General features: G+C 42.6%; 1 protein-coding gene across 2 annotated transcripts in view; it reads left to right on the top strand.

Annotated features, from left to right (window-relative positions):
• baiap2l1a (BAR/IMD domain containing adaptor protein 2 like 1a) overlaps nucleotides 1-12,500 on the top strand; it is a 33,182-nt gene that overhangs the window by 15,510 nt on the left and 5,172 nt on the right. For both annotated transcript variants that reach the window (XM_084078046.1, XM_084078045.1), the window contains exons 6-11: nucleotides 46-180; nucleotides 6,824-6,976; nucleotides 7,359-7,514; nucleotides 8,290-8,422; nucleotides 8,937-9,150; nucleotides 12,334-12,393. In XM_084078046.1, coding sequence (XP_083934172.1) covers nucleotides 46-180; nucleotides 6,824-6,976; nucleotides 7,359-7,514; nucleotides 8,290-8,422; nucleotides 8,937-9,150; nucleotides 12,334-12,393 — 851 coding nt within the window. The remainder of the gene's footprint in view (nucleotides 1-45; nucleotides 181-6,823; nucleotides 6,977-7,358; nucleotides 7,515-8,289; nucleotides 8,423-8,936; nucleotides 9,151-12,333; nucleotides 12,394-12,500) is intronic.

Below are 12,500 nucleotides of genomic sequence, written 5' to 3'. Positions count from 1 at the left end.
TGTTGTCTGTTCTCTGAGTGTGATGTTGGATGTCCCCCATTATAGGCCACGTTCAAGCGCTACCAGTCAGAACACAAGGTGAAGCAGGAGTCCCTGGAGCGCTCTCAGAAAGACCTGAAGACGCTGAGGAGGAAGAGCCAGGGGAAACACGCGTCCAAGTATGAGATCAAAGAGAACGAGGTGAGAGAGGGACACTGACTGAGACACCCATGACCCATGTGCACCATCCTAGAACATGTTTATGAAATGAGATGAGATGAGATGAGGTGAGGTGAGGGGAGGTGAGATGAGACCCTGACTTAGTTTGAACCCATTAAGACCTGAAGCCGATTCTACAAATGTCTTCTAAATACCAACAGTATTCCGAAAAAAACGTATGTTTCTATATCAGCGGTGCTCAAACTTTTTCATGTCAAGGACCCCCAAAATGATAGGTATTTGGCCGCCGACCCCCATCTCAAAATATTTTGTTCCAGGGACCCCCCAGAAGCAAAGATTTTAGTTAAAAATGTTCGCTTTAAAACAATATATATTCAAAGATTTGCACACATTTTCTCGATTTTTCAAAAATAGCAGATCTACAAGCTTGTAGTGCGGCACTATGCGGCACTATTTTTTAATAGCCAAAGTGTAAAATGATTCTTTTTAGCTCAAATCAAAAAGTGACACAGATGCGTTCCAGGTCTGGGTTAATCCTGGGGAATGGCATGTTTGTGTGAAAGCAGCCGTGTCATCTAGCACGCAGCATCCTGCTGTCAGTGAGATTAGTCCATGGATGTACTATGATCGGATCAATATCATTTGTATGGGGGCACAGGACTCCAATTTTATGGATGACAAATTCACACTCTATTCATTTACTGCATCTAAATCTTCTAACTGAGCAGGGGATGGTTGTGTGCCATCGGATTTTTGCCAATGAAAAGAGTTTGGCAAGCATAGTTCTCAGGTAGTATTGGGGCATGGAGAATTGCCAAACGACACACAGCTCTTCTGCCACTTGCATACCATCGGATTGAATAAAGGAAGAGGCGAGGAACAAGAAGTGTTCATTTATTTGTAGTCATGTTGCTGAAACTCCTCATTATGCTGGTGTGTTGTGATACTAAAGGCACACTGGTAGTCACTAATCATAGTGACTAGGTCAAGTGTCAAGGCTATGCTTACAGAAGCAACCCCCATCAATGAGAGACCTCCCAATAGACCATATTCACACAACGGCCATATTGGAATTTAGCATTGAAAGTGCCGCCACCCGGGGTGGCTACTTTCATTGACTTCATAGAAACATGGCCGCCGTGTGAATATGGTCTCTATAGGCTCTATGCACAGCAGCCATATTATCACTTCCTTCACAGGTGTTACCAATGATACTAATGAAGGCTCTGTTCCATGCAATCCACGACCCTCATAACTCTGAGAGTGTACAAATGGAACCAAGTGGACCCTTACGGTTCCATTTGGTTCCATTTGTACACTCTCAGAGTTACACACCCGTAATGGGCCATTTGGAAACCCATGAGGGTCCCTGGACCCCAACTTTAGACCCACTGGTGTAGCAGAGTGTTTCCAGTTAGCCAACATGCACAATATCAGCACCCTGACTCTGTTTGACCAGAATGGAACAGAGCCTTCATTAGTATCATTGGCAACACCTGTGAATGTCTTCGCAATATGGCTGCTGTGCATAGGGTGCATAAAGTAAGGATCATCTCTAATAGATAAAAGGGTATCTACGTTATGTATTTACATTCACTACAAGAGTAAAGTGACATACTGTAGAAGTGACATTGGTAAAACTCTTTCGATCTTAGCATTTACTAGTAAAGGGACAATGACAGATGAACGCACTGGAGCAGGGGACTCAGGGGACTCCACGCCTTAAGCCGTCGATAGATTCTTTTTGTTTGTGTTAAATGGAGTAAATCCATAGCATTTTGGCTCACTGCAGATATTTGCTGAAGGCACACACACACACACACACACACACACACACACACACACACACACACACACACTGCACAAATGTACACAAATACAGTACATGCATGGACGTACTCACATGCACTTGTAAACACAGGCACCGCAAGACTGATAAGATCCAGGCTGATTGGGCGAGGGCAAAGTGGCTTTAATCTTTTCCAAATGGAGGGTCTGATGGTTTCAGTGTTGCAAGCTAATTGTGATGGAGACTCACTGTCGAGTGAACAACATACACACGGTTGACTTTGAAGTATTTTGCTGGCTAGCGTTATCATAGTGCTTGCTTTCATAGATTTAGACTCTTTAGACTGTCTTTAGTGGCTGGCAGGGTGGCATAACATACGATAACTGAAAGGACACAAGTTCAGTCCACGGAAGAGTCCATTGGCCATATTCACATGGTGGCCATTTCGGTCTTATGTCATAGTGGGGGGTAACCATTTGGTAACCATTTGATCATTGTTTTTTGCACTTTGCAACACTGTTAAGAAAAGTGTTATACAAATAAAGTGTATTATTATATTATTACTATTTTGATTTTGTGTTACTAAGTTTAATGTGTCCATCAACAGACATGTGTCCTGTCAAAGTGTCCTTACTTGCTGTGAGGGAGTGATATGTGTACTTGGACCTTTTCAGAATTGATGTACGGTATAGGCTGTCTTTATTCTCTCCTGTTGTCCAGTAACAAGGACAGGAACCGAATAGTCTGACACCTCAGACATAGAAATCCTTCATAAATCATTGTGACAAGATGAGCGATGGAGTCAGTGTGTGTGACATGGCTGTCTGAGTAATAACTCCAATCTCTCTCTTGTTGTATTTTATTGACCCCCATGGCGCCATTGTGATGAGTAACAGAGGCCGTTTTTTTTTAGAGAATCACTGAGTAAAACCATTTCCTTGAGTGGAAAACATAAAAGCATCCGTCATGGGCTGTGCATTTAGATATATTTAGATATGCATTTATCCTGGATGTTTCTGTGCAGCACTCTGTGTTATTGACCATGTTCACACAGCGTCAACCCTGATGGGTTTGGCATCCTCCCAAACCTAACCGGTGTGAATCTGGTCAATTGTCTGTATTTCTATCTCTTTGTGTCTTTCTTTCACTGTATTTCCCCCCCTTTCTCTCCCTCGCACTTTCTCTGTCTCTTTTCCTTTCCCCTTCGCTCTCCCCTTCCCTCCCTCCCTCTCTCCCTCCCTCCCTCCCTCTCTCCCTCCCTCCAACTACCCTCTTCTTCTCTTTCTTTTCTCCCTCTGTTGCTAATATCAGTATCAGTGTTTATCTTAGCACTTGAATGGCACTCCCTTTGAAAAAAGAGTCTCCTTGTCTGGGTGGAGCTTTAATAAGCCTGCATGTTGCTGTGTAGAGGGGAGCTGACACTCAGGCCCCTCCCTCTCACAGGTGTCAATGGTCTCTCATTGTCCGATGAAAATGACACCTGTGGACCAAAGGAGGGGGAGAGAGGGAGGTAGAGGCAGAGAGAGAGAGAGAGAAGGGGGAGACAGGGAGAGAGAGAGAGAGAGAGGGGGGGGGGGGGGATTACAAACACCCAGAAAGAGTTTGAAAGCATGACTAATCCTATATTAAAATTGGCTTAAGGGAGGACCCGGGCCGTGGGCCAACGTAAACAAACCCCATAGGCAGGACCACGACCGCTCTGACTCAGACATAACCATAAACAAACCCTTTACGCCCGTATATAGGCATGTCACTATGACCCAGACATAAAAAAAAATGAGACACTCATATATAGGCACGTCACTATGACTCAGACATAACCATAAACAAACCTGATATGCCCATATATGGGCATATATGGATATCCAGTTATGGACATGCCAATATACAGGGTATGGGCATATACTTATGACATCAGGGAACTCCATGGACATAAAAGGGACACAGGTATTGTTTTTTTTGTTTTGTTTTTAATAGGGATCCCCATTAGTCCCCACCGCAGTGAAGGCTCTCTTCCTGGGGTCCAAACATTCACACTTCACAATCAAATTAAAACATAATACAATGGAATTCCACCATTACATAGTTAAAACAAAACAAAACAAAACAAAACAAAACAACAAAAAAGAAGATTTCGGTCTTCACATAACTCCACTAAGATTCTATAAATGATTACATACACTCTCTGGTGGTCAAACCAAGAAATTATATGCATCCATGTACAAACAAAAAACTGTATATCCAATTACACACAGTTCAAACATTAAACAAGCTAACTAAACATAACTTCTTTACTACTCAACTGCTTCCTTTCATTTATTGCCTATCCTTATTATATGCGGCGGGAGCCCATTCCAATGTGTTACGGCTCTATACATTACTGTTCTCTTGCATTCTCTTAAGCACATTAGTTCATTCTCTTAAGCACATTAGTTCTTGTTAAAGGCAGAGTAAAGTGAACACCTATAGCCTGTCTGGTGGCATAGCCATGTCTAGTATTGGTGGGTTGTATCTGTAACAACTTAATGTGCAGGTTTACCAGTATGGCAGATGTTAAACAGAAATGTCACAAGGCCACAAGCCACATCCAACCTTTGATCCACTCTCATCCAAGACAGTGCAGCATGCATCCACTCAACACTCGTCCTCACAGAGCAGCGGAGAGCAAGGCGTGCTGCCCTGTGAGCTGAAGTTTGTCCAAATCGTTTTTTTAAGCACTGGACCAAATTGGGCAAAAATCAAGAGTTGATAAAACTAGTGATTGTAATACAAGTTTATCTGACATATCGTCCGACACTATGACTCAGGCATATCGGTCGGCGTAGGTGTGGCGCCATTATAGCGGCCCGAACCTCTGGTAACAAAAAACTCCCATATCTACTGGGTGAAGTACAGCAAATGTGCCAACACAGCAGCAACATTTGTGAGCAGCTGAGACCACCATTAAGACTGTCAATCATCTGTGTGTTCTGTACATAGACGTACTGTACATATACTGTACAAACAGAGCAGATAAATACATTTGAAAAAGCTCAATTTTCCTTTCGTTTCTTTTAAGTTTTAAAATGTGTGCCGAAAGTCGTTAATTTAACCTAGTATTTTTGATGGCAATGTTGAAATGTTACATAGCTCTGTTTGCATTTCTTTATTCTAATAGGCTCATTTATTTAATTGTACATACATTTTTGTTTTTATTTCACACGCTTTGTCAAGATAAACATGCGTTTCCCATGCCAATAAACCCAGTTGAAGTGAAGTGAATTGAGACTGAGAGGCAGAGAGATGGAGAGAGGGAGAGAGGGCCTGGTAATCGTGTAGGGCTTTAGGGAACTTCAAACATTGAGCTCGGTTCTATCTGTCTGCTGGGCTAACCTATCGCAGAGATCATGACCATGCAGGTGTTTGCAGTGGAAATGAGAAAACGGTGGTCTGTGCTTCGTGACTCTCAACAGGGAGAAACAGACGCACAAAGAGCCAAAGGAAGTGAGAGGCAGAGACCAACGGGAATCATTGAGAGAGAGAGGGAGAGAGAGAGAGAGAGAGAGGGAGAGACAAAAGACAGAAAGAAATAGAGAGACAGACAGAGACATAATAGAGAGTGAGCCCTGGTGTTAAGAGGAAGGTCAGTGACACCCCCACGAAACCAGAGACCCAAGAGACAGAGTCCTTTCCCGTCACCATGACTACCTGGGGAAAGCTGGAGCGAGGTTCGGGGTGGGCAGGGGGGTGGGGGGGTGGTGGCGTGGGTTGAGGGGCATGGTGGGTGTGTGGCAGGATGAAAATAGAAGGCAAACGGACAGGGAGCAGAATTCAGAATCAACTTTATTGTCACATCACACTATTGCTGCTTGCAAGTGTAAAAGAGTGCTTTTTTTTTTGTGCAAGCTCATCATATTGCGGTCACATAAAGAGTTAGAATAGGGAAGAGAGGCTAGAGAGGAAAGGAACGCAGAATACAGAACAGGTTGATGACAGGAAGGCACAGACAAATCAAACAACAAAGTCCAATATAGATACATAAGGTGCATGATACTGTATATATTTTTTCCAATGGATAGGTGGCACTACAGAAGGCAGAAATGCTTCTCATGCAGGTAGAAAACATAATCGTGGTGAAGTTCCTATACCAGGTGGTGGTGCCACTCAATTCCATGCAATGAGGATGCGAGGGCTGACCCCGAATTTCTTCAGGCAACGGAGGCAGTTGAAAGGAACTTGAAATCACTAACCCATTCCACTGCTGCGCCGCCTATGTGAATAGGGCGTGCTCTCTCCTCTGCCTCCTAAATTCCATGATTAGCTCCATAGCGTTGTTTACGTTGAGAGTGAGTTTGTTCATCTGGCACCATAGTGTCAGTGAGTCTGTCATTATTGTTGATCATCATCGTCGCGTCGTCAGCATACTTGATTATTTCCTTATTTCCTATTTCCTTGCTAGTAGACAGATTCTTCTTTTGTTTTTCACTTCTGTTATTATGAGTGTTCTTCAGTACTGTAGTACGACCTGGTATGGATGTCTGTCTGTAGCTAGTGTTCCTACATACAATAAGGTCAAACTGAAGAGGTCCTTTGTCCATCAGACGACATTGAGGCTTAATCAGGAGTTATAGGCCAGGGGTAGGCTGAGAGGTGGACATTGCTCTTGTCTTTGTATGTCTTTATGTATGTATTTTGTTTTGTTTTCTTGTGTCATGTCACATGTGTGTACTGTTTATTGTTGCATACATGGCTGCTGGGTCGCAAGACAAATTTCAGTGTGAACTGACAATAAAGTATTATCGACACATCAACACATTGATAGAAAGCGGAGGCATTATAAATTCAAAATCAAATCCATTCTGACCTCTTTGTTGATCTTTCAACCTTTGCCTGTAGTACGTGGAGACCATCTCGTCACGCCAGGTGGACATGCAGAAATTCATCGCGGATGGCTGCAGGGAGGCCCTACTGGAGGAGAAGAGACGCTTCTGTTTCCTGGTGGACAAACACTGCATGTTCTCATACCAGACCTCCACTTTCCACGAGAAGGTCAGTGTTGTTCTGCCTCAGTTTGTGCTCATAAGGTTTAAGGTTTTCACATCAAGTCACAAAAGGATCTATTCACAGCTTCAATCATATATCGTACGAAACATAAGCCATTTATTACCTATCTCAAAACCAGTGGCTTACTTGAAAACCACATTCTACTTTCAAATGCTCAGCAGTGATGCGCACAAAGAAAGTAATCATCAGTCATTTAATATAGGTTTTACAGCTCACCACTGTTTGGGAACCACTGTGACCACCGGTATAGTCCATTAAGACTTAAAGTTTAAGTCATTATTGTATGACTGCGGCACCAGCACCTCTTCAAATAACAACAAAAATAAAAAAATAAAACATTTTCTTCTATATACATGTCTCTCTTCAGGCCAGAGAGATGCTGGCGGTTAAGCTGCCCAGCTGGCAGGACAAGTGCAGCGATGCCACCAAGGTCCCCGACACGGTGATGGCCATGATAGAAAGGCTGCCCACCCCAGTGTCCAACAGCCCAGAAAACTTGCCTTTTGTCGAACGCTACAACAGGGTAAGTGTTCTCCTCTCCTCTCCTCTCCTCTACCAAGTGGATGAGATATGTATTATCTTGGGTTGCCTTAGTTATTTACGGTTGTTTATCTGAGGTAAAAATTACGACATGTTCAGCTGTCTTACTGACAAGGCTACTGTGGGGGGAACATGCAGGTTAAATACCCTGTGCTGTGGTTGTTAAAGTCCTCTGGCTATTACCGCATGGCCTCTGTTGTTTATTGCTGTACATGAGGCAATCAACGCTAATCATATTAATGATTGTGTGAACACCTTTGCATTGATAAGCGCTTCACTGTTGCTAATGCATTTCTGACCATTATTTATTTTGATCTACAGTGCACGTAGCCACATACTCTCAAATTTGGTAAAAATTGCTCTTTTGAAGGATTACTATTTCAGTTTACTGGGACTGCATGATTTTGGCCTAAACAAAAATGTTGATATTTTGGACAGATGGCGATCGCAATAAGCATGATTAATGGTCTCTGATTTTGGGGCCAAAATCAGTCAAGCATTATATCTTCATTTTATGCTAACAATGTTAACGTCTTCCAGCAACAGCAGATGTTAAATGAAAGGAAATTGATAAGAGGGCGAAATAAACAATTTTTGCTCAAAATCATGATGAATTCCAAACAATGATTTGCGTAAGACGCTGTCTCTCTGATGGACACTGGCTGAACCCGTGACCTTCCGGTCATGGTACGGTCCATGACCCACCAGGCCCTCCTGACAGCCCATGTATGTAATCCATGTCCTTGTAATCTCCTCAGAACAACAACCTGGAGTCTGCGGTGCCTCCTCCAGCGCCCCAGCTAAAAGCACAGATCAGTCCTCTGGCCAACATGTTCAACCCAGAGCCCAGGTCCCCTCTCAGTATCACCTCCTCCTCAGACCATAACTCAGGTACGGTAAAACACAGCGTCTAATATAAGACACTTTTATGCAGTTTTCTTTTAGACATAATAGTTAGATTATCTATGTGTCTTTCAACACCACGTAGGCGGAGATCTCTCTCTCTCTCTCTTTCTCTCTCTCTCTCTCTCTCTCTCTCTCTCTCTCTCTCTCTCTCTCTCTCTGCCACTGTGTGTGGGCTCCAGCACAGCTGGACTGCTCAGCGTGTGCTTGGTGCCACTGTTTACAGAACGTTATCGTTCATCAGAGTGGACGCTCACATAATTATCGTTAAAGTTATTATTTAGTTATCAGTCTTGGACAGACCTTTATTTTTCTCTCTGCTAGATAGAGGAACATTTACAATAGGATCATTTCTAATTAAAAAATGTCTTGTTCTTTACGTACTGTATATGATGGCTACCGGTATTCATCCTGTTGCCCTTCTTATAAGCTGATGAAAATATCTATGTGCAGGGAACGGTATCCATGTCTCTTACTGTATGTACTTTCCTTTCTCCTCCAGACCAGGGCAGTATTGGAGAGGGCAGTATGTCCAGGTCTGTCTCCCAGTCTTCTGGCCTCAACTACAGCCGGAAACCCCGGGTTCGGACAATCTTTCCCCACACAGCTGGCAACAACGACACGTTGCTCAGCTTCGATGACGGGGATATCATCATCTTGCTCATCCAGGAAGAGAAGGATGGTTGGCTGTACGGCGAGCTGGAGAGGACAAAACAGTGAGTTTTTTTTTACTTAATTACGTAATTCTCACTGATATCAGTAATTGTTTCTGGTAATGCCAAAACTCATGCCAAAATATGTGCTCATGCCGATTATGATAGGGTGCAACAGTACGGTTTATTGACTTGTAGTTTTATAACCAGCCCTAAGAAGAGTAGGTAATGATATCCGTCCATTGTTATTATGACACACCAATATGTTTATGGCCGTAGAGCTGTAGATTTCTATAACTTTTAGGGGTGTGCCGATACGATAATTTCACGATACGATACACGATATTGGGCTCACGATATATATACGATACGATATATGGCACTTTTTTATTATGACAATATATGGGGGGGGGGAAAAGCTTATGAAAATATATTGGGGGGGAAAAAGCAAATGCAAACAAATACTTCTGTTTTTGCATTATTATTATTGTTATTTATTTTTTTCAAAAACGCCAAAACGATACATATCGTCACGAAAACGTATCGCGATATATAGCGGGACGATATATCGGCACACCCCTAATAACTTGCATTACAAAGAGTTGAAAAAGCTCTATTATAGAACACAATTGTGGCCACGTGGTTTATGTACCACTACAGCTCCAGAAATTCAGGAAATTTGTGTCATCCTTCCACCCACCCTCATGATGAAATGTACTTTCCTTCTGGCAGACGTGCAACTGCATACATATGGGAATATTTCACATTTCTGAAGTTGCAATACTAGTTCTGGCCTTGTGTTTGTTAATATTTCGCCGCACTAATACATCATGAGTGGAAAACACACAGCACGTCAGGTATGTCTGACATGACAGTCAGAGGGTGATTTATACATAGTTGTGCACTCGCGTCTCAAACTGAAAATAGCCGATTTACAAGATCACAATGTGTCGTGCTGCAACGTGTCGTGAGCTTGTAGATTGTCTATTTCCAGTGTGCAACACGGCACGCAAACCAAGTATAAATCAGGCAACGACGTCTGCTCACTCTCGCTCTCTGTCCTTTCCTTTGTCGTGTGCATACTCTCGATACTGTAGCTTATGTCTCTCTCTCTCTCGCCTTGCATCGGTTTCCCTCTGTCGCTTTCTCTCTGTCTCACATGCACTTTTCTCTGTCACTTCCTCTCTCTCTCTCTCTCTCTCTCTCTCTCTCTCTCTCTCTCTCTCTCTCTCTCTCGCTCTCTCTCTCTCTCCCTAAATTAGGCTGCATATAACAATCTTTACATATACTAATGATTGGCAAACTTGTCCCGTTGTCAGAATACTCAATATAAATTGCGCAGAAATCTGTGCAGAAATATATGCCACAACAAGTGTATTTATTTAGCAATAATTAAAATAAAAGGAGGAAAAGGTGATGGTACATTTGTCCTATAAATCGGAGTAGGAAGGTGAGTGGATGATTTTCTCTTATCTTAGAATGTGTGCTATGTGGTTAGATGACCTGCTGAAACGAGTAACACCATTTATCAAACATGCAAGAACTCCCAAGAAAATCCCATCTCTACTGAAGAGAGGTTGGCCTCTCTCTCTCTCTCTCTCTCTCTCTCTCTCTCTCTCTCTCTCTCTCTCTCTCTCTCTCTCTCTCTCTCTCTCTCTCTCTCTCTCTCTCTCTCTCTCTCTCTCTCTTTTATAACTCACACTGTGGCATGTGATTGGTTTACTTTTTACTCTGACAAGTTATCATAAGTGATGATAAAGAAAGCTCCACAGGAAATTGAAAATGTCAGCCGGGGACAAAGTAATTTGCTCAAAACCACACCTGCATTCAGAAGCTGTGATTCAGGCGAACAGCCACAGAATAAAAGAATCAGATACTAAATCACACTCACCTGCTTTGTTTTTCTGGTATTGTCGGGCAAGGACATTGCGCAACTGGTCTTGGCTATGTTTTTGCAATTGAGCAATTACAACAGAGGGCCTGAACTTGTTAATCTCCTCCAGGACATTCATGCATTTACCCCTATGTGTCTGTCTGTGTCTGTCTGTCTGTCTGTCTGTGTGTGTGTGTGTGTGTGTGTGTGTGTGTGTGTGTGTGTGTGTGTGTGTGTGTGTGTGTGTGTGTGTGTGAGTGAGTGAGTGAGTGAGTGAGTGAGTGAGTGAGTGAGTGAGTGAGTGAGTGAGTGAGTGAGTGAGTGAGTGAGTGAGTGAGTGAGTGAGTGAGTGAGTGAGTGAGTGAGTGAGTGAGTGAGTGAGTGAGTGAGTGAGTGAGTGAGTGAGTGAGTGTGTGTGTGTGTGTGTGTGTGTGTGTGTGTTTGCAGAGACAGGCTATGGGATACGCGTCCCACTACTTACTAGCCAATTACACTGACCACTGCCTTGAGTTGCCTGTCTTTCTCTCACAAAATACTCACAAAGCAAAAGTGGTCCAGGGAGACCAGACACATACAATTTCAAATGGCAATCTTTAACTGACTAGTGATACAAACATAATGACAGTCAGATTATCATTTACTGTAATCTGACAGGAAGATGGAGAGAGGTACACAAGAATGTGCATTAAAGAGAGAGGGTGTAAGACAGTAGGGATGATGTTAGATCGATCACATGCCTCTATGGCTTTATGGCTCTAGGTAGTAATTTAATTGCATACACTGCTATTATTGTCATTATTAGGGAATGCCTCCTGGTGGAGATTTGTGCTATACTGAGCGCACCTTTCTAGCAACAATTGCAGCAGTGTTAATCTGTGAAGCCTGAGTGACTACTCTCCAGCTCACCTTCTCTTCCACAGTGGTACTGTAGATGGAAATTGCTTTTGAATGCTTATAGACTTTTCTGTCTATCATTCTTATTTAATGAATCTAGAAATGGGAACCTTATACTGTAGGTGTATCTCCTTTTTCTGCAATTATGTGCCATTCATTTGCTGTTGGAAAGTTTTGACTCTCTCTGGAAATGTTTTTTTTTTTAAATGGTCTGGGATTGAGGTGGTTTCTTTGTGTCACCAAAACAAATGTATAACATGAAACTGTGTCTGATACATTTAAAGGAGTAGTTCACCCAAAGAATTACTTATTTTCTAAGTCTTCTACTCTTTTAAGTGTGTTATTTATACAACTGTGTAATAACATTTTTCAAACGTTCATCTAAGAATTGTCTGAATACACTGTGGTGTTTATATCCCCAACTCCTATCAAATGTTTTCCAGGTGAGATTGTTAATAATTTGTTTTACTTGTTTTTAGGCGGGGTTGGTTTCCTTCATCTTACTGCAGACCTCACACTGAGGCAACAATCTCAAATAGGTAACAAACCAATTATTTTAATCCAGTTTGATTTAACACAGCAAATGTTGTGCATAATGGGGCCATGGCAATGGATTTGGGTTTTTACTGTGTAACAGCATTGCATT

This window comes from Gymnoscopelus microlampas (genome assembly GCF_963454915.1).
Source record: "Gymnoscopelus microlampas genome assembly, chromosome: 14".
Classification (NCBI taxonomy): domain Eukaryota; kingdom Metazoa; phylum Chordata; class Actinopteri; order Myctophiformes; family Myctophidae; genus Gymnoscopelus; species Gymnoscopelus microlampas.
Note: the sequence above shows the minus strand (reverse complement) of the source record. Positions and strands in the feature narration are given on the sequence as shown.